The sequence below is a fragment of the Trachurus japonicus genome, chromosome 10, assembly GCF_045865225.1.
Source record: "Trachurus japonicus isolate A0001 chromosome 10, Traja_1.0".
Taxonomy (NCBI): domain Eukaryota; kingdom Metazoa; phylum Chordata; class Actinopteri; order Carangiformes; family Carangidae; genus Trachurus; species Trachurus japonicus.
The window spans coordinates 9,955,344-9,976,407 of NC_140916.1; the positions used below are offsets into that span (position 1 = coordinate 9,955,344).

Genomic DNA, 21,064 nt, shown 5'->3' on the forward strand with positions numbered 1-21,064 from the left:
AACTATTTTGATAATTAGTGATTAATCCTTGAAGCTGCTTCGCTTTTAGTTTTTCACTGTTAATCAGGGTGAACATTGATAAAACACAGGAGGTAGCGAAGGACATTTCTGACATCTTAGGAAGTGGGAGTCATTAGTTAATGAAAAGAAGTTTTATAATACATCAGAGAATTGTCAAAGATGTTTTATGAAGGCTAGCTAGTTGGCGTGTGAAGGTTAGGGGGTATGTTGTCATTACGTCACATGCTGTTGATAATTTTACAGTAATTTTTGAATATTAACATTGAGATATTTGCATTCACTACACATGTGATAGAGTCTTTCTCACGTGTTGACGTTATCTGAGATGTGTCGAGGCCACCGGTGTCGTTGAGCCTGGAGGAGGGTGGCGGCGGCCCGCGATTGATTTTTTTTCAGCCTGCCGCTCTGATAGTCCCTCCACGGCCGCCGTAGTTCACGTTACATCACACAGCATCACCTTCAATTAGTTAAAACCTTCATCTCGAGCTGCTCGAGGCAGGATATGGACATTAAATCCAGCAGCGAGGAAAACGCAGACCCTGTCGGCATCTCCGAGGGCTGCGGTCCCCTCTCACCGATGCCAAAGGACACAGTGGAAATGAACGGAAAAAGTCAGGCCATGGAGGGGAGAGAGATTAGAAAGCAGGAATATGGACTCAAATTTAACGTTAACTTATGAGGCCACACGTTTTTTATTGCACAGCTGTTGCCTAACCCCCTTCTCTTCGCTCCCGATGTGAGAAAAAGTCATACATAAAGTCCCACTCCTGGCCATTTTTCTTTTATCGAAACAGTATATTGACTGTAAATCTTAGACCTGGAAACAGGTCAGTCTTTTCAGTAGGGGGATTTTAAGGACATTATTTGATTAGTTTCTTTTTTCAGCACCAAAGAATTCACAGCTTTGATCTTGAAAGGTTTAGCATATGGTATTGAAATCAAACTGTGCAGTTGTTCACTTTTTCCTCACATCTGAAGTGAAAAGGAGCGTCAGCCTGTGCTGCGGTCGCTGGGTTGAAACTTCAGCATTCATCTCTTCATGCACATACAGTATATGCATGTCGTTTTTTGTTTTTTTTTCTTTCCCCAAAAAATGGCCAGACTAGAGACGCGTCTTGCAAAAGAAGCCACATTCATCCTTCAGTCGGATGCAAAAGAAAATACAGGGACACTTAAAGAGACTGTAGACGAGTCTCTGCAGGAATTACAGATCCTAGAAATGTTTACTCCAAACTTTAGCACTGCCATGAATAGGTTGCTAAATAGAAGCCTGCACCTCATTCCAGCTCCGACTCAAAGCCAGCTAACGGGTGCAGCCAAGTCTTTGCCCACATCCTTGCGCAGGAAACTTAAGTTGCGCTGACACTAAGCGTACGGAACGCATTGGAGCCCCGGGTTGAGAAAAAAGCCACATGTGTGAGCCAGTGCGGAGTAGCCAAGAGTGCAAGCTGTTGGCCAGCTGACGGGGCTGAATTCAGACATCATAATGATCCTATCCAATTTAACAGTGCTACATGTGGGATTCATGTGTGAGAGTATTAAAATGCTGTTTCTACGCATCCGTTCATTGCTGTGCCCATTTCCACCCCCGAACTAAGAATGAAAGGGGCTGTACATGAGGAATGAAAGAAAATCAATATAAAACTTTGGTCTTTTTTTTGTCTCGTACAGGCCTCTCTGAAAATGTTTCTCACCTCATTTGAGAGAAATATGCTGCCTTTTGTGCTTTTGGAAAGACTGAAGGTTTTATTAGAGAGTAGAGCTCTGACCTTATGTGGAAAATATGTCACAGGTAAAAAAAAAAAAAAAACAGAAAAGAAAACTCTTTTCTTTTTTTTATTTTAATGAAGAAAAGTGCAACAATGGGTGTTTTAGGAGAGAGTCTTTGAAAGCAAGCGCAGCCTCAAAATGAGAAGTAATGTGTTCCAGAGGCCTACAAATCCTCTGCAAGTAGATTTCAAGCCACTTTTTTTTTTTTTTGCTGTTGTGAAACAGATTTACACACACACTCACACACTCGCACAGAGCTCTGCAGCCGGTCAGGTCATCCCTTAACGTTCAAAAGGCTTTATATGAAAGCCTCTCGGTGACAACGCTTTGTTTTTCAGCGGTCTGTGTTATGATTGGCTTAACTCGCTGTGTGGTGGTGCTGTATACAGGAAGCTGCCGACGCTGTCTGCTTCGCACCTCTTGCCTCTCATAGGAACAACAGCCTTGCTCCCGAAAACCACTCATCTGCTAAATGAGTTTCCTTCTGCTCCAGTCTGGTACACTCTCCTCTCTGGACCGCTGCTGTTTAATTGGTCAGCCTGCTCCCCCCCCCCCCCCCCCCCCCCCCTCTCTCTCTCTCCCAACAACCAGCCTTGTCTTTAGAGAGCTGTAAAGGAGTCAGGACTCTTGAGTGGAGAGGTCAAAAGGGCAACCAGTGGTGGTGTGTGTGTAACATCTTAATTACATGTGTTAGTTTAACATAGACAGAAGGAACCAGTCTGAGAAATTAGTGCATTAAAATGAGTGTTAATGCCCCCCCACCACCTCCACCTCCACCTCACCCCCTCTCCCTGCTCGGCCTGTCCCACCTGCCTTGCTCTGCCTTTGAACCCTATCAGAAAATTAATTGGCAAACCATGGGTGTTGGGTTCCGGGCAGCAGCCCAGGTGGCTGATGGGATTGCCAGATCTGGAGCCTCTGATTGATGACAGCAGGGTCCTTCGATGAGCAGAGCCTCACTCACTCCGTCCTCCTTGACTCCCCCCCTCTTTTTTTTTTTTTTGTTTTGTTTTAATGGGCCCTGGATCTCAGAGCGGGTCTCTGGTAATGCAATGAGAGCCGAGGTCAAGGAGACTGAGGTTTTATCCGTTTGTAAAAACAGGCCACGGGAAAGAGATAAGAGCAAGTCATGAACTTGGCCTTACAATATTGACTCCGTCTAAAGCGTTTGGCAATGTCCGCCATGTTCAGACTGCTTGGTGCATTAGCACTTCTGCAAAAAAAAAAGTCTGTTAAAGATACAAGAGTCAGAGAATATCTATTGTGTTTTGACGACTGACAGAATCTGATCAAACTGTTTCCAACTGGGAAGAAGCAAAATACAGAACTGTCTACTTTGGTTTCGTTCAGTCCTAGGATGCTAACACAGTGTTTATAACTTTCACAGCCTGCTGATACTTTGTATTCACACTGTATATAAATCGATTTATTAAGCTCCTGTCTTTTTAGTCACTGTTGTCATCTCAAGGAATAACAGCTTTAAAACATTGTATGGCGACCAAACATTCATTGATATATATTTTTAGTAGTTTGAGGCAGTGTAAACACTTGGGCTAATGAATACAAATATCATATAGTAACTCCCCACAGAGCTAATTCATTTGACATTTCTTGTTAAACAACCAACCAACACAACATTAGCCAACATTTTGGCAAATGGAAGTCCAGTATTCACTCTATTTGGGTCTCCACCAGCCTCCTGCCTTTAGCGCAACTCTACATTCACCAGCTAGTGGCTAACTCTGTCAGCAGGTTGTGTGCTTTTTGACTGAAACAAACAAAAACAAAGATGTTAAAAATGCTCCACAGAGTTGAGGGGCAGCAGGAGAGACACAAGAAGCACAGGGGTGTCAGCCATTTTTATTTTAAAGTGTCAAGAGAGAGGCAAAGATGCTAAGTAGCAACAAGCTGTGTGACAATAGGGAGTTTGGAAACTTCTATCTTTATGCTAATGGGTTGAAATGAAGTGCTTGTGTTGCCAAAAGAAAGAGTTGTGTTATTGTAGCTGTGCAAGCTGCAAATTAAAAGGGAGTTGAGAGACACTGTGTCTCTTTGTATCACAATGCACAGCTGCTATCATCACCTTCAGCGTTATTGCATGCCTGCAGGTTATTTAAGATACTGATTGTCATGTGAGCGCCATTGTCCACCTTGGCAGTAAACGTGTCAATATGCAGATGGAGCAGCAGCAGCTTAGTGCAGCTCCTCTCTTTGTAAGCCCTGTCATTGTCCTGGCGGGATCAAAAAGCATCACACAAACATCAGGCATAGCTGAAAGAGTCTCTTTTAGCTTCGCTCTTAACCAGCTGTAACCGGAGCTCTCGCTTCAATCTCAGTGAATAGCAGCAGCTTTTTGATGTTGCTCTTTCTTTTTTGGCAGAAGACACCGAGTGAGACAGTTGTCTGATCTCTTATTGTCCCCGGCACAAATATAAATGTCAAGCTCTGTCGTCGGACTCATTCAGTTGTCATATCGCATTCAGTGCACCTCTCTTCTTCCAAAGCCTCGGCGCTATAGCTATCACATGTGTCATGGCGCTCGTACTTGTCCGAGGTAACAGGGGATCTGTTAGTTGCATTTATAGAGGAACGCCAAGAGTTCAAAGTCTCACCAGAACGTCGCTATTCAGCCTTTTGTATTCTTCTGTCTCTATGTATGACCTGTGCACTTTTAGATAAGTTTTATAAATGATGCATCACGTATTGTTACTGTCCTGCTGAGCTCTGCATCAAATCAACCAAATTCTGTCTCATTAAATCCTAAAAGTCATATTTTCTCTTTAGAAGCAAAACAAAAGACCAATTTAGTGACATAATCTTGAACTATTTCCAAGTCTTGTGGAATTAAAATATCATTTTTCCGATTCTTTCAATTTACTATTTGATATAAACAGAGTTTTTTTGAGTTTTCAGATCTTCAGTATTGATTTCCAACATTGACTTGTCAGCATGTTTGTCCAGTTTCTTTCAATCCAAGTTAGTTTTGAAGTTCATCTCGTGTTTGTGCAGGTCAGCCGGTATTTATCCCTGTACATCTGCTCTCTCCTTCTTCCGCTGGTATCTCCATCGTGATTTGTAATCTATCGCACGGTCTTTCTCAAAAACCCACAAGCCGTTCCTTCATGCAGTGTCCCTCTGTGAAGAAGTTACAGTGAAGGGCTTCATTCATGCAAGACAAGTAGGTGGTTTGATCTGGAGACCTCGCTGACACGCTAACATGTGTGGTAAACAATCTGATTTCCTACCAGATAGAGCTGCTTTGATGCTTGTAATCACGGCGCTTTTCCTTTCTCCCCCTGGCCTGAGAACGTGGATCTGAAGCAAAAGTTCAGCGAGGTAACAGCTTCGGCTACTGGCCCTGTTTTTTAGAAGAAGCAGAGTCGGGGCAACATTGTGGGAAACTAGAGAGAAAATGGTGGAGAGCTCAGTTCAGCTCAGAAACACAAAACACTTGTTTTGGACATTTTTTTGAACATTTTGGCAAATTGGCCTATTGCCATAATCCCTATAGTTTTAGGAGTAGGTTTGTTACCTTTATTTGTTGGTGTAAACTCATCAAATACACAATCCAACAACTCCAAAATGCTCTGGTGGACAAGTTGTGACCTGCACATTCACCACGCTATGAGATAATAACAGAACATTTTCGAGCTAAATTCATGCAAAACTGCTGAAGGGGCAGTTTTTCAGCAAGCAGTCTCTGAATTTACCTCTAAAACAACTCTGTCTCGTAATGTTCCCTTATTATCTCATAGCGTGGTGAATGTGCAGGTCACAACTTGTCCACCAGAGCGTTTTGGAGTAGTTGGATTGTGTATGTGATGAGTTTGATGAGGGAAACCAAGAAATCCCATTAGCCTCCGTAACATAGCTCTGAGCAGCTCACGGCTCTGCTCCGCCGTTCTAAAAATAGCTTGCACCGACAAATAAAGGTAACAAACCTACAGTACTGCTATGATTATGGGGATTATGGGAATGGGCCAATTTGCCAAAATGTTGAACTATCCCTTTAACTTCTTTATCCTTGATTAAGTCCATAACCTATAACATTTTTATTTTTCTGTCTCCGCCTCAGGGCCCCAACGCTCTGGTGACCTACACCATCGTCAGCGGGGCCGACGACAGCTTCCGTATCGACCCAGAGTCCGGGGATCTGATCGCCACCAAGAAGCTGGACCGGGAACGCCGCTCGAAATATTCCCTCCTGGTGCGTGCGGACGATGGAAAGCAGTCGTCGGACATGAGGCTGAACATCACCGTCAAGGACGTCAACGACCACACGCCCAAGTTCTCCCGCTCCACGTATTCGTTCGACATCGCCGAAGACATGGCGCCAGGTAAGGTGTTGTGGTATCACCGAGGGGAGAGTGTCCAGTTGCAGCTGAAGCATTGAGATGTGTAGACACACGGTAAAAGACTGTAGAGTCAGATGCAATGTTTTTGTCCCCTCCGCCCTCAGACTGCACTCTCCCCGGCTCTGTTAAGGTCATCAGGAGCCTAAATTATTAGTAGCGGCTTCTTTGTAGTCGTTTCTACGAGAACTTTTTCTTCTTGCATTCTTTCAGCTACTTTTATATGTCTGTTGTATCTCTCCCAAATCCTCTGTATCTTCCTTAAGGGGGAAATTATGAGTTTAATAGGTCAAAGACACAGTAACTGATATTTGATTTATATGGAAATCTATCAGCGGGCTGCAGGATTTACAGCAACACTGACAACTGGCCTGGCACAGCTTCCTTATCCCTGTCACTGCTCTGATCACAACACAGGGACTCAAATAAGATATAATTATTAAAAAATCATGCAAACTGCTTGTAAAAAAAGCCCTTTATTATAACATCTTCATCTTTTAAACACCTCCAGAGTGAGTTTAAATAATGTTGTTGTAAAAACTGGCAGTGATTAGTGAGTCACTGGTATTAATAACGAACCCTAATAAATCCCCCCTGCAGATATATGAAAGGCGTTTTGTTCTACAGGGCAGTAAAAAAGTAACTTCTCGCCTCTGTGTTACAACTCGCCTGTCTGACTCGCAGGCTCCATCGTGGCGGCGATCCTGGCCAGCGACTCTGACTCAGGGGTGAACGGAGAGGTCACCTACTCGCTGGAGGAGGACGACGAGGATGAGACGTTCCTCCTCAACCCGGTGACGGGGGTTTTCAACGTGACGCGCTCCCTGGACTACGAGACTCAGCAGTACTACATCCTGACGGCGAGGGCGCAGGACGGCGGCGGCCAGGCCAGCACGGTCAGAGTGTATTTCAACGTCCTGGACGTGAACGACAACGCGCCCGTCTTCAACACCACCACGTACAGCGCCTCCGTCTCTGAGAGTCTGCCGCCCGGGTCCAGTATCATCACTGTGGGGGCCAAAGATGCTGATGATGGTACGTGGAAAACACAAGAACACAAACAATGATAGGATTTTAGGTCAATTTCATTCGTAATATTCGAGAATTAGACATTTATATTGACAAATATGACATTTTTATTATCTAATAGTTGAGTAACATGTCATCGCAGAGCTGAAACTAACTGTAAATACATGATAACGTCAAAATATGAACCTTAATTTTGACTGGAAATGAAACAATAACCATTAATGTATACAACAAGTTTTAATTTCATAAAGAGTTTCAAATATAGGGAACAATTCAGCCTATAAATCAGTAATATACAGTATATATAATACACCAACATCAACTAATATATTGATCAGACTCTGACACATACAGGACTACTATGTTATTGGTAAGCTTGTGTAACATCTAGATTTTATCTGAAATCTATATAAAATATGTTTTTAATATTCACCAGCCAGTTTTATTTTTGTTTATATTTCAATAGTTCTTTTTGATTATTATTGACATCATATTTTAAAAGTGTAAGGTTGGTTGACATTTCGACAGTCACTGGACTTTATTCTTCAGAAATAAAACCACATGTAGGAACTTTTGTTACTGATTTGACTCCATACTTTGATTCAAAGAGAAGTGTTTTTTACAATACTAAATTTAGACGCACTTTGCCGAGCTGCCAAATCAAGATAAGTTGCATTAGGGCAAGAAAAATACACGTCATATTTTAAATTGTAGTATAAATCCCAGTTAAATCAAGATAGATCCTGGTGAAGTATCCCTGAGATGTGGGTATATTTAGAGAAAACATATCTGGAAGAAAGTTTAGAGCACTAATGTACTTTTCAAAGTGTATAAATCAAGTGTGAGTTGGCCATAGAAGATTAATTTAATGTAGGCCTGTCATTTTGTTATGACAGCCGGTTACGCAGCGAGCTCTCGAACCTACATTTTATTTTTCATTTTTATTTTCTGTCACGCATGGCCGAGTTGATGAAACACAACGTCTTCGGCGTATGATTAAGTGGCCGGAGTTATTTCTGCGTTTCAGGTGGTAGGGGGATTCGTGTTTGTGAAGTGCCGTGCGGTATTTGAACAGTCACCGCTGCTTCTCCTCCGCTGTAATTACCGCTTCACCCAGGCCTAATGTGGTTATAGTGACCTACATTCCTGGGAAATATGCTGCCTAGTTCTCAACCAGAGTCTGGCTTCTTCCTCCTACCGTCCACATAATCTGACCGCGTCATCCTCTCAGATATATAGCTGCCGCTTTTCCACTGTCAAAATAAAACACCGCCATTGTTAGCACTTCCTAAGCCCTGACCCTCAACCTCCTCAGACTTTGTCTCTAGACGGCGTAGCCTAAACTGGAGTGGAAGTAGCACTCAGGCTTTTGATAAGGGATTACTTGTGTACTGTAAATACACGCCGGAGTGTGGGAAGGTGCCGGCCGCTTTCCACATGAATACCCCGTTGAGTTGAATTACAGACGCTCAATTTAAGCTCATTTTAACGGCCCCCCTCTCCTCTTCAACCAAGTTCAGAGTGGAGAGCTGCGGATTAGGCCAGATTTCAAGGTTAGATACTTCCCTTGCGTCCATTCCCCTCGGTCACACCGTGGTTATGTCATTTTAAACAAAACGTTTGAGTTGTGAGGGGGATTTTTAATTTTTTTTTCCAAAACACCACTATCAGTTTTAGGAAGTGGTTTTTTTGTGGTGGTGGTGGTTTCTCCTCTGATAGCAATCTGTCATTTCTACATGAATGCGTCGTTCACTTGGAGGACGCGCGAGAGCAGCTGCCGCACATGTACAATATGTGGAAATGGATGTTGATAACGCATATAGGTGCCTAATTCAGACAAATATACAGCATATTTAACAATTACACGTGGAACAATGGTTTCCAGGCAGGAATATCAGCATTTGACCTCCATCACTCTGTCTGTTATCTGTGTTATTTTTTCTTTTTTTAATACGAGGTCATACTGAAGAGTTTCTTGCCTTTTTGGCACCATGACACTATTCTTTATTTTAAAAATACAACCTGTCAGACGAGCTGGACAAAGTAGGGGGATGCACCACCAGAGAGAGCATCCAAGTAAACTTCAACGTCTGCTCCAACACAGTTTCATCTAGTTCACCGTGGGGAAAAGCAACACACACATTTTAATGCCTGGAAGCAAAATGCAAATCCTCATTTGTCAGTCTGGTTCGTTGATGTTCAGTAGCTTAAGGTGTAAATCACCTCCTTCAGGGAGCTGCAGCCATAAGCTGTTGGACATAAAATGACTCGGCAAGTCAAATTCTCATTTTAGTCACTGTTAAAGGGATAGTTCAACATTAATCATTAATTACGGCAAAATGGCTGATGCGCGTTCCCTTCAGGGGCAGTTTTTTGGCAAGCAGTCTCTGAATTTGCCTCTAAAACAACTCTGTCTCGTAACGTTCTGTTATTATCTCATAGTGTGGTGAATGTGCAGGTCACAACTTGTCCACCAGAGCGTTTTGGAGTTGTAGGATTGTGCATTTGATGAGTTTGATGAGGGAAACCAAGAAATCCCATGAGCCTCCGTAGCGTAGCTCTGAGCAGCTCGCGGCTCTGCTCCGCCATTCTAAAAATAGCTTGCACCGACAATTAAAGGTAACAAACCTACTGCTATGACTATAGGGATTATGGCAATGGGCCAAAATGTTGAACTATCCCTTTAAAACAGAAAAAACCAACATGTGACAGATGAAACTTCTTGCTTTTCTTTATCATAATAAGAGGAAATATGAAGTGTAATGGTTTGACAAATCAAAACAGATATTTGTTCTCTCTGCTGATATTTTATAGAAAGAACTATTAGTAGATGAAGACAAATATAACGGTAGGTGCAGATCAATAGCATGTGGAGCTGATCAGATACTGAGTGTCGCTTTAGAAGGTCACCATCAATGAAACATTATGTTTTCTGATTCCCTCTCTGTTCGTCTTCCAGGTCCAAATGCCCAGCTCCTCTACAAGATCGCCTCTGGAGATCCTCAGGGCCACTTCATCGTCACCAAGGAGGGCGTCCTCCAGACCAAGAAGGCCTTGGACCGAGAGACTCAGTCCTTCTACAACCTGGTGATCACCGTCAACGACCTGGCTCCGCCTCCCATGGCCCGCTTCACCAGCACCGCCCAGGTGTCCATCATCCTGCTGGACGTCAACGACTGCCCTCCGACCTTCACGTCCCAGAAGATGACCTACATCCAGGAGAACACGCCCGTGGACACGGTGGTGTTCAAGGCCCACGCCACGGACGCCGACAGCGGGCCCAACAGCTACGTGGAGTACTCGCTCAGAGGTCCCTACGGCAACAAGTTCAGCATCGGCACGGTGGACGGAGACGTGCGGCTGGTCGGGGAACTGGACCGCGAGGAGTTTTCCAACTACTCCCTCACGGTGGTGGCCACGGATAAAGGAGAACCTCCTCTGTCTTCGACCATGGACGTGACCATGATGGTTCTGGACGTCAACGACAACACGCCGAGCTTCTCGCAAAACATCTACGACATCGAGATCGAGGAGAACACCCTGACCGGCACCGACGTCATCCAGGTGTTCGCCAGCGACGCCGACGAGGGCACCAACGGCCAGATCCGGTTTTCCATCTCGGGAGGCAACGCCAACTCCGACTTCAGGATCGACTCGGTCACCGGGGTGATCTCGGTGGCCAAGCAGCTGGACCGCGAAGCTCGCTCCTCCTACTCGCTGGTGGTCCAGGCCGCCGATCGAGGCAGCAGCCCCAGGGTGGACCGCGCCACCGTCAACATCGTGCTGCTGGACGTCAACGACTGCTCGCCGCTGTTCGAGCTCTCGCCGTACACCGTCAACGTCCAGGAGAACCAGGAGAACCTTCCCAAAAACATCCTGCAGGTCGGTTGTTTTTGTTTTTTCTGCGGCCAAAACATTTCGGTTACGTTTAAGCCGGTTAGAGCGTCATTAACATTCACAGACAGGAGCCTCTTTTGAATGACAGTCCTGAGACCTTAAACAGACTAATACCTTAACCGAATTTGTTGTAATACTAACTTAATAAGCGCAGGTATGTGAGCGGCATCGGCGTGCTGCACCATGGTGGTCTTATTTTGCTAAATGCCATGACAAATACCTGACTGCAATGATAAAGACATGATATATGGCTGCAATTTGCTCTGCACAATTAGGGCTTTATAAGGTTTCACCGAAATATGAAACTCGACTAAATTGCGTGACGAGGCAATTAGCATTCAAACCGCCCCTGATGACTAAATGAGCCATACAACTGTTTAAAAAAAAGAAAAAAAAAATAGTAAGGCGAGGACTGATTCCCAGTGACGGAGCGATTCCATTTTTTTGCATGTGTACCTTCTGAGGAAATGAGAGCACAGTTATGTGGCGGGAAAAGGTCCAGACGTGGTGGGTTTTCGCCACACAAGAGCAGGTCTGTGCACCGACCTGGCTGCACGCACGGCAGGGGAAGAACCCACAATGCATTTGGGCTCACCGGTTTGTGGTTTAGGTGCAGTTTAGTTTAAAAAAGAGTAAAGTTTCTTAAATAGTTTCATACTCTGAATGCTGAGTGAGTGTGTGTGTGTGTGTGTCCTGAGCCCCAGAGCAGCTTAAAGGCCGGAGGATGCGTTTCTGTTTTTTTTTTTTTTTTTGTGGGTTCCCTGGGAAAGTCTGATTAGACAAAGTGAATAAGTAATGATCTTCCTCCCCTCCACAATTACCTTCATGGTGCCGCTGAGCACCGTGATGGTAATTAACCCTCTGCTGCTCCAGTGGAAAAGACTTAAGTGAGGGAGGTGGAGGTGGAGGTGGTGGTTACACACCAAGTTTCTCTCCCAGCCAGGTCTGAGTCGTGTGTATGTGGTCGTGTCGTGTGAATTCAAACCAACGTTCGGTCTTCTGCAAAAGAAAAACGGCTAAAATAAAAATTAAATAAATAACAGCGACACAGTGGCTCATGTCAGATAATATCTCAGGGCGATTTTAATACAGCCTGAAAACAAGCTACAAGCTACTTCTCATACAACATTCAACATTCAACTTAATTGTTTCTTTTTCAACACTTTCATAGACTAGACAAAGTGAATTATTGTTCTGTTTGTGTTTTACTGCTTCTACTGGAGTTATACTGTATGATACTTATACATTAAGATTTTACGCATCAACACAACAGCCAGAACATGATGCATTGTTATAGATTTAATGTCATTAACAGCAGAATTACAGCAAATCTTGAACCTTTACTACATTTAAAAGCTGATTATGGTTTAATCCATTAATAATCCAACACAGAACACGTGATGGTAATGCTCTTAAAGTGAATATTCAACAGTAGCATCTTCACTTTTGATATTGTACAGTACAAGATATTCCTGATGATTAGACTTTAATTTTACATAAGGAAAAACTTATTTTAGAAAATGCTTTGTCACAGGCAAAAGTTCAGAATACAATGTTTAATTAATATTGATTAAAATATGTTAATTAATTAAAATAATGGAGCTGTTATTATCTTTAAAGTGCACATCCACTGGGCTCTGTCAGTGTTAGATTTCATTCTTTTAGATTAATTTGTCTTCTGTCAGTTAGTAAAAAAAATCTTAATCTTCAAAGTAACGAAAGATATGAACCGCAAATGTTTCTTGGGGTTTTTTTTCTGCAGGTTGTTGCCAGAGACGACGACCAAGGTGCCAACAGTCAGCTGAGCTACATGCTGAGCGGTGGGAACGACGAGGGCGCGTTCAGCCTGTCGTCCAGCGGTCAGCTCAGTCTCACCCAGACTCTGGATCGCGAGGCTCAGGGGAAATACATCCTGCTGATCACAGCCACCGACTCAGGTACGACGGCGCCAAGGGAAGACGCCTGATTGGTTTTTAAGTAAAAGATGTGTTTTTTTTTGTTTTTTATTCTGACTCTGCAGCATCATGTTTCAGTTGTTTATGTCTGAACTCGTACCACATTCGACTTATCATCGCCCGATCTGACGGATCTGGTGAGGACTCAGCGCTGTGTCACGAGTCCTTACATGGAGCTTTTGTTGAAATCTCAGCGAAGCGAGACAGATATTTTGTAATCATGCTTCAAAAACCCAGCTGAAAAAGAATATTTTCATAAACTAACAGCAATGTCAACAAACAAGCATTTTGATTTCACAGTGTGCACAGCGCTCTTTCTTGTGTGGCAACGACAACCTAAACATTCAGGAGTTTTTAGCCTGCGAAACAGTGGGCGGTTTTTTTGACCTATTCCCCAGCAGCAGTGCTTTCAGCGGGTCCCGATTGAATAGCATCCTCTGTTTATTTGGATACGGCGGTAGAGCTTGTTATAGCCAGATAAAAGGTTAACTTGTTATTGCATAGAGGCCAGTTAATGTGCAGTTAAAGGAGTACATGCGTATCCCCGTTGTAGCCAAATCACATGGTATCCCAGTTAAGTATATGTTTCCTCGAGCTGCTCTGGCACAGCCGTCATGGTCTGAGGGCGGTTCTGTGTCATTCCTGGACTTTGACCATGTGACCGTTCATCACGCTCGTGTATTTTTGACTGTGCACAAGCGTCTCGGTGAGAATGTGGACGGATGTTGCATGGAAAGACGTTAGTTACACGACATAAATCTCTGACATAAGTGTTTGAATAATTCTCATTCTTGTGGAAGAGGAGGAGGATGATGGTTTCAGTGCGAGGAGCTTTTTTTTTTCCGAAAGAGGATATTGATAAAAGTCAAACAGCATCAGATTTTCAGAATAAAAGTATATTCCCCCCCCCTTGCTCAAGCTTGTTCTTGCTTCACATGCTGTTTAGAGGCCTGTGCCACATGGACAAAGTTGCCCAACAAGCGAACATACTAATTAGGATTCGATCCCTTTTTGTGCGCTTCAGAGGGACTCCATATTTAGAGGCCTGACAACAATTCCAAAATATTTTGACAGGACGTTTCAGTACAATGTTGGTGAGAGGCAGAAAGAAGGATTTGGGGGTAGAATATCAAAATATCAAAAAAAAAAAAAAAAAAAAAGAGAGGGAGAAAGAGAAAGAAAGAAAAAAGAAAAAACCCATAATCATAGTACAGGCCACATTACCCAGCAGCATTTTCTCACATTTTTGAGGCCTCGGCTGAGACAGTGGGGGGAAATGGTTCTCCCAGGCGCTATCTGGCAGGAAACAGTTGAAGGTGGATTGGTGCAGACATGTCTCCGACTCTGCTGTCTACCATGACCCATTTTCAACCGCAGACATTCATCTTAACATGTCGAAGTCTGCCTTTATCTACCCGTGCTACCGTTTGTGTCTGAAACATTGTGTAACAGAGAAAAAAAAAGAGTCTGTGGGTCTGGTAAAGTGTTATTCTGCCCGGCCGTTGATTTAAACCTGCACCAAAGTGTTTATATATAAATATATATCGAATCGTATTGTCATGTCTTTAGTGTTTATGGGAAAACCCAGACGGAGTCCTGCTGCTGCAAACACTTCATCATGACCACAGGAGATAATTTTGTGTTTTAACACAAGTGCAACACGTCTTTTGATCACATAGATCACAGCTTTCCCTTTTTCTTTTCTCTTTTAACTCGTTCCACAAATGGATCATTGACTGTTTCGCACATTTCGGGGGTTGCAGGCCTCGTGTCGCCTCGCCTGTGCTGCATGTGGCCCGTCCTCCCTCCTGGGACATTTTGCAGTAGTTTCAGTGAAGGTAAACTCATTAATCGAGGCCTGAGTGGAGCTTCGGGAGCTCTCTCTCTGTGGCTCAGACTGAAATCTGTCCTGAACTGCATGGAAACAAAAGAGTTTACCGGGTGCTGGTTTCTCCTAATGGGCTCTGGCTTGGGTGAATGTGGCGAAGTTCTGCCGTTATTTAAAAGACTTTTAAGCACAAGCCTTTCCCTGAAATCCATACAAGCTGCATTAAGGTGTTTTACAAGGCGTCTTGTTGAGAGGAAACTTGAAGATCAGACCTGGAATATTTCAGCTTTCCTCCCCCTCTTTCTTTCACTCTCTCGTCCTTGTTTATGGAAAGTTGTTTGCAGCATTTCTGAGTCAACCAGTCGAGCAGATAGAGGCAGATATTCAGGGAGTTCTGCAGGGTCCCTGGCTGATCTTACTGTTCAGCCAACATCTGGATCAGCTGCAGGCAAATCAGATTTTTAAGCCACTGCTTAGCAACATACAAGTTATGCCTGCCTGCAAGAATGTAAAACAATGAGATCTCCAACAGAGTCGCACAGTAAAATACTTTTGCCAAGCCATGTTGCTGGAACGGTTTTAAATCGGCATCCGTGGTTGTAGAAAACATATTTTTATACACGTTGCAGCTGCTCACTTGTGGGTTCTTGCAGCTGATTCACTTTTTTATAAGGAAAGGGACCTAAAAGTTTGTTTGCATTCTTTCTCTTCTCTAAACACGTCTGCTCTCATCAGCGCTGATAGCCGTAACAACTTTACATATGAGGACACTGGTTCCACCTTTTTCTGTTTAGAACAAATGTAGCCAGAAGTCTTGTTTGTTACTGGTGTCCTCCTCATGCAGAGAAGTCCAGATGTGAGCTATGAGTCAGGCTTCTGGAGTCAACAGTCAGATATTTACTTATAATTAATGATCAATATGGATGTTTGCACTTGTGTAATTTGGGTTTTTATGATTTTTATTCATATTTTAGGCTTTTTTCTGCGTTATATTTAAAGTGCTGATCGATAAGAAGATATATTTGTGGTTTTAATAACCAAAGACTATCTCAGTATAGTTTCACATCTCTTCTCTCTGGAGCTCTAGTAACAACAGGTCAGTGTCAACCAATCAGAAGAGAGGAGGCTCCAAGCCTCTCCACTGATTGGCTGATTGATCGAATGATAATAAAGGCAGATTTCAGGTGAAAGACCAAATCCTGCAAGGTTGGAAGGCGGGTGTAGGTGGGCGGGGCTTGGTGCACGGCCGGCGTGTTGTCACTGCTTTTTTTTGTGACATCACAAGGTGACAGGAAGTCCTGACGGCTGGTTTTAAGGCTCAGTTTCTGAATACAGGCTGTGTGCATTTCTCTGTGGACTGAGGCTTTGATACTTTCACACTATTAATATAGAAGCTAATGCTGCTTTATAATCGAACTACACATGGACATCACATTTAACACAATATAAGACCTTTAATTTTATGCTAAACGTTCTGTTTATCTCAGTTTTTGACGTTCTAGATCACGTTGGAAATAAACACCAACACATTAACCTCCCTCTTTAAAATCTTTAAATAACTCAAATTACAATGAAAGTATTCAAGCTAAACTGGGATAACTCGTGTGGGAGAATTTAGTCCAAATTGACCAGAACTGATGAAAAGTTTAGATTAAACTGAAGCGATAAACGAGCTCGTGTGATGCGTGTGAGGTTGTGTGCGCAGGCCTCTGTCTGTGCATAACTGCATTAATGCTCATTTTCTTTTTTCTTTTTCTTTTTTTCTCTTTTATGTGTTTGTGTGCGTGTTTGCATTTTCTTCTTCATGCAGTCACGTGTGCTGCCTCCCAAGTTTGTGCGAGAGTCTGCGTGTGGTGGTGAGAGCGTCCTCGGGGCCGCATCGACATGCACCGCGTTTGGTCACATTTATTAAAGAGGGAGGCACAGTAAATCCCTTGGCCCTTGTCTATTGCAGCGGATACGGTCGCATAGAAATCCCCCCCCCCCCACCCCCATGTCTTTCACATCCCTCCAGCACATAGCTTCCATCGCGGCGCGGCTGTTTGTATACGGCCTCTTTGGCTGGTGGAGTCGGAGAGGAAGGGGGGGGTCGGGTGGATGAGGGGAAGTAAACGACCGCTTAGTAGATAAAGAATTTTAATGACCTTCCCCTAATTAAAAGCAGAATCTTTTATTCTCTTAAAAGGCTCCCATGAATCCCGGTGTGTAAACCCCCTTGGCTGAATGAATGATCTGTCAATCTCCGGTCTTTAACCTGAACACACACATACACACACATATCACACGTATATATCTGCCCACCTCGGAGCCTCGGTCCTGTATGAACACTGATAACACCGTGTTGAAGTGTTGCTACATCGCTGTCCGCTGCCATTGCCACTATAAATCTTTAACGGGGTCCATTTCTGAAGGTTTTTTTTTTTTTTTTTTTGAGCCAGTCTGCAGTCTAGTGGCAACACAGGACGAAGCCAAATAAAATATCAGGTTCCTCAAATGAACTTTAACAGAGCAGTAACATTCTGGATCAGCTCTTAAAAAACGCTGCAGTAACAATGTGGTCTTGCAGAGTTTTTTCCTATCGCCTGTTTTCTCTTTTCCACTCCCTGGTACATACACCCTTTAACAATTGCTGGATCTGAATGTTTGTGTAAATAGCTTTGGTAAGTAATGTGGGGGTTTTAAAAAAAAGAGAAAAGAAAGAAAAAGTAAAAGGTGGTGTGGTGTGGGTTGGATGATTAGAGCTTCAGCACTGGCAAGATCCAGGTTTTAATGATGTTTATTTGCTCTGTTTCTCTTAGGACCCTGGTTAGCACAGCATGTTCCCACAAAGCTAATTTTATCAGAACTAGTCGTAGCAGTTCCTAACTCGCTCCTCAAGTGTGCAAGTGTGCATGTGCTCACTCTTAAACACTTCTCCAAAGTCATATTTAGATTTATATGACCCATGTATGAACATTATAGAGTTGTGTTATGAGCGAGTGATGCTTCCAGCGTGTGTGTGTGCTTTTTTTTTCTTTCCTCCCCACCTCTCATGCTGGTTATGATCCGTCGATGTTGCTGCTGCTGCTGCTGCTGCTGCTGCTGCTGCTCTGTCACCGTAAAATAGAAAACAGTCGCTGAATGGTCGACAGATGCACGGCCTAATGGAGATTTCCAAATATTCAACAATAAGGCAAATAAAATAAAAGCGGCCATTGTAATAAAACAACACAAAAAGAAAAAGTCACTTCATTAAATTTCACCACAGGCTTTAAAATATGAGAAAAAGGAGAAGTAGAAGAAAAAACACGCTGCATTTTCTTTTTTTTCTTCTTTTTTTTGTCTGTCAATATGCTTTCCCTCGCTTGCCTTGCAAACCGCCAAACCCCTACTCGTAACATATGGGGAAGAAATTATGCAAAAGCATTCAGATGTAGCACTCCATAAATAACTTTGCAAGCTGTATAACATTTTAGGTTTAATTTGACGAATGCCTCTGAGATTGCTGTATTATTAGACATATTCTGCCCCCACTTCCCTTTTTATATACGTACACTGCTGCTGCTGCTGCTGCTGCTGCTGCTGCCGGGTGTAGGAGCGCTGGGTGCTCAGATATCCCTTTCACTCTGCTGCTTGTTAACTGTGAGAAAACCTCTGTTTACTCTGTCGTGTTTGGCAGACGGTGCGGTGGGAGACAGCTCAGCTCGCACCCTTACGCCCTCGGCTCCACCGTGGGCCTTTCATGGGTGCTCGGACGGGGTCGCATTAAAAGGAGCTTTGTCGCAAAGCAACAGGTTCTCAGAGGCAGAAAAATGTCAATTTTCAGCCTCCATGTTGGGCCAATTCCACCACCACCCCTCCCCTGAGTAATGATGTTTTATTTACGCTGTCTCTTAAGAGCACAATCTAGCTGCAGTCCATAAACCGTAATTAACCGTTTAGCCCTAAGCTTCGGGCTACAGATGGGCTGTCTCATAAATTTACACAATCATCCGTCTCCCCTTCCTTCCCCCCTTTTACCCCCCCTGAGTCAACCTGTCCTGGACTTCCTGGTTTAATGAACCCAGTTGTTTGGACACCACCCGGGCTTTATCCTCCCTCCCTCCCTGTGTGTGTGTGTGTGTGTGTGTGCAGCCATGACTCCTCTTGTGTTTGATAAAACATCAGTCGTTCAATCATCGTATATTGAAGGGAGAGATTATCTCACACTCAAACCTGCTTCTTAGCTCAGCTTAGACTCAGCAGCTCGCAGCCTTTTCCCAGGAGGAGGTGGGGTGATGCTGCTGCTGTCGCCTTCAAACTGACCCCCCCCCCCCCTCTCTCGCCCTGCGAGGCTCTCACAGCAAGCGAGCGCCCTCGTAGCAGCTGCAGCAGGTCAGAAAACAGATAGCTTAATCGTCATTAACACATGTATTTGAGCCCCCCTCCGGTTCGGGAGGTATGGCCGCAGCACCTTCTTGGAGGTTAATGTGATTTGTCCGCTGGTAATGTACACTAATAAGGTGCTTAGACCCCGGCCATATGTTTACGCTGCTAGACAATGCTTTCTGGGGCTGAGAGGCTTAGAGAGAAAACTGTCTGTGGGTCTTTAGGAGGGACGAGGAGGCAGCAGATGGTCAGCTGGTCTAGTTTAGCGAGGAAAGCTTGTTATTTTGGATGCAGATTCTTCTTCTTCTGGAGGGGTTATCCTGGGTCCTTCCCATTTTCTCCCCAAAACGTGATCCGCGGCGGAACAAACCACCGAGATCTGAGCGATGAAAGACAAAAACCGAATGTCACTGACAACCAACCGCCTTCGTTTCTTCCTCTTCTCCTTCTTCCTCTGGGATTATTTATTGTGAAATTTCAAACACGCAGGGCTCTGGTTGGGTTGTTTTTTTGTGCACCACCACCACCACCACCACCCAGATCTAAGGAGACTGTGCTGTGTTTAATTAAATGGTAATGGTGTTTCCAGATTCAATTAAAGCAGGGAGGAATCCTCGTGCGGGCCCCGAGCGCTTTGAGCTCCGCCGGCGTGAAACGATGAGCGGCTGACGCCATGCAACATCTTTTTACTTTATCCCACAGTGTAACAACTGCTCATGAGGTTAAAGAAGAAAAAAAAGAAAAGAAACGGTTATCTGAATACCATCAGTCTGATGTCTTCCCATCGGAGACGGGGTTATCACCGGGACTTAGCTCGGACTTACTCTTTATGGTATCCATACCACTTGAGAGCTCAGCGGCTCGGCGCAGCTCTCTGGGGGAAGAAACCACCTCATGGAAACACGGGACCACAACGGCCACTATTTTCTTTACTGATTGAAGGAGCATGCTCCTCTGGACCCAAACCCCCATTTCCTTGTGTGTGGTGCCATTATGAGATGAATTTGAATACACACACTCTAAGTGTAAGCGATGAGTGGCATTCGCTTCCAAAACATGTTCAGTTTTTCGTTTATCTGGAGTTTGTTGATAACTTCTCGGCATGAGGTAAATACCGACGATGTGAGGCTGTAATCACCAGGAGAGTTAGTGTCAGGTCATGGCGGTTTGCTTTCCTAACTGACCCCAGATTAACCCCTGAAATAAGATTATGCTCATGGCACAAACTTCAGACAAGAGGTGAGGTAGTGCCTTGATTGCCTTATCTGTTTTGGCCAACATCTCATCTACAAATTACAGCTCTTTAGGCTGAATGCTCATAAGAATGCAAACATTTATAGCTCCTCACTTTCTTTTCTTTTCTTTTTCTTTGAGGAGCCACGCACGAAAGCAGCAGCGGCGATGGACCTTTTTTTTTTTTTTTTTTTACCTGTGGCGTGGCTGCGTTTCATTGGGGCTGATGACATTATGGCTGTGTCTACAGACTGCGGTCGTATGCAACCTCGTAAAAAAAAAAAGAAAAAAAGTGTAAAATTTACAGAACGAGTGTAGAAAGAAAAGAAAAAAAGAAGAACAAAGGGTCTGGGGGCAGGATTTGCCAATGGAAAAAATACTTTGCTAACCACAGCGCATGGCAGCCGCCGGTAGGCAGCTGACTTCCTGCTGCTGCAACTTTCCACCAGCTCTCTTTCCATGGCGAAATGATCTCATTTTTTTTTTTTTGCGCCAGATATAGGCGTACTGTATCTACCCCCTCGGCTTGAGCCACGGTGCACGTGGGGGTGACACCCGCCCCCCCCTCAGGCTGCAGCCGTCTAAATCATTGACCCTGACACTCTTCCCTCGGCTTTGCCAGATTCCAGTAA

The 21,064-nt window shown here is 44.1% G+C and overlaps 1 protein-coding gene across 1 annotated transcript in view; it reads left to right on the forward strand.

Annotated features, from left to right (window-relative positions):
* fat4 (FAT atypical cadherin 4) overlaps positions 1–21,064 on the forward strand; it is a 112,224-nt gene that overhangs the window by 58,760 nt on the left and 32,400 nt on the right. The window contains exons 3-6 of the mRNA XM_085789225.1: positions 5,867–6,128; positions 6,828–7,178; positions 10,132–11,054; positions 12,832–13,006. Coding sequence (XP_085645351.1) covers positions 5,867–6,128; positions 6,828–7,178; positions 10,132–11,054; positions 12,832–13,006 — 1,711 coding nt within the window. The remainder of the gene's footprint in view (positions 1–5,866; positions 6,129–6,827; positions 7,179–10,131; positions 11,055–12,831; positions 13,007–21,064) is intronic.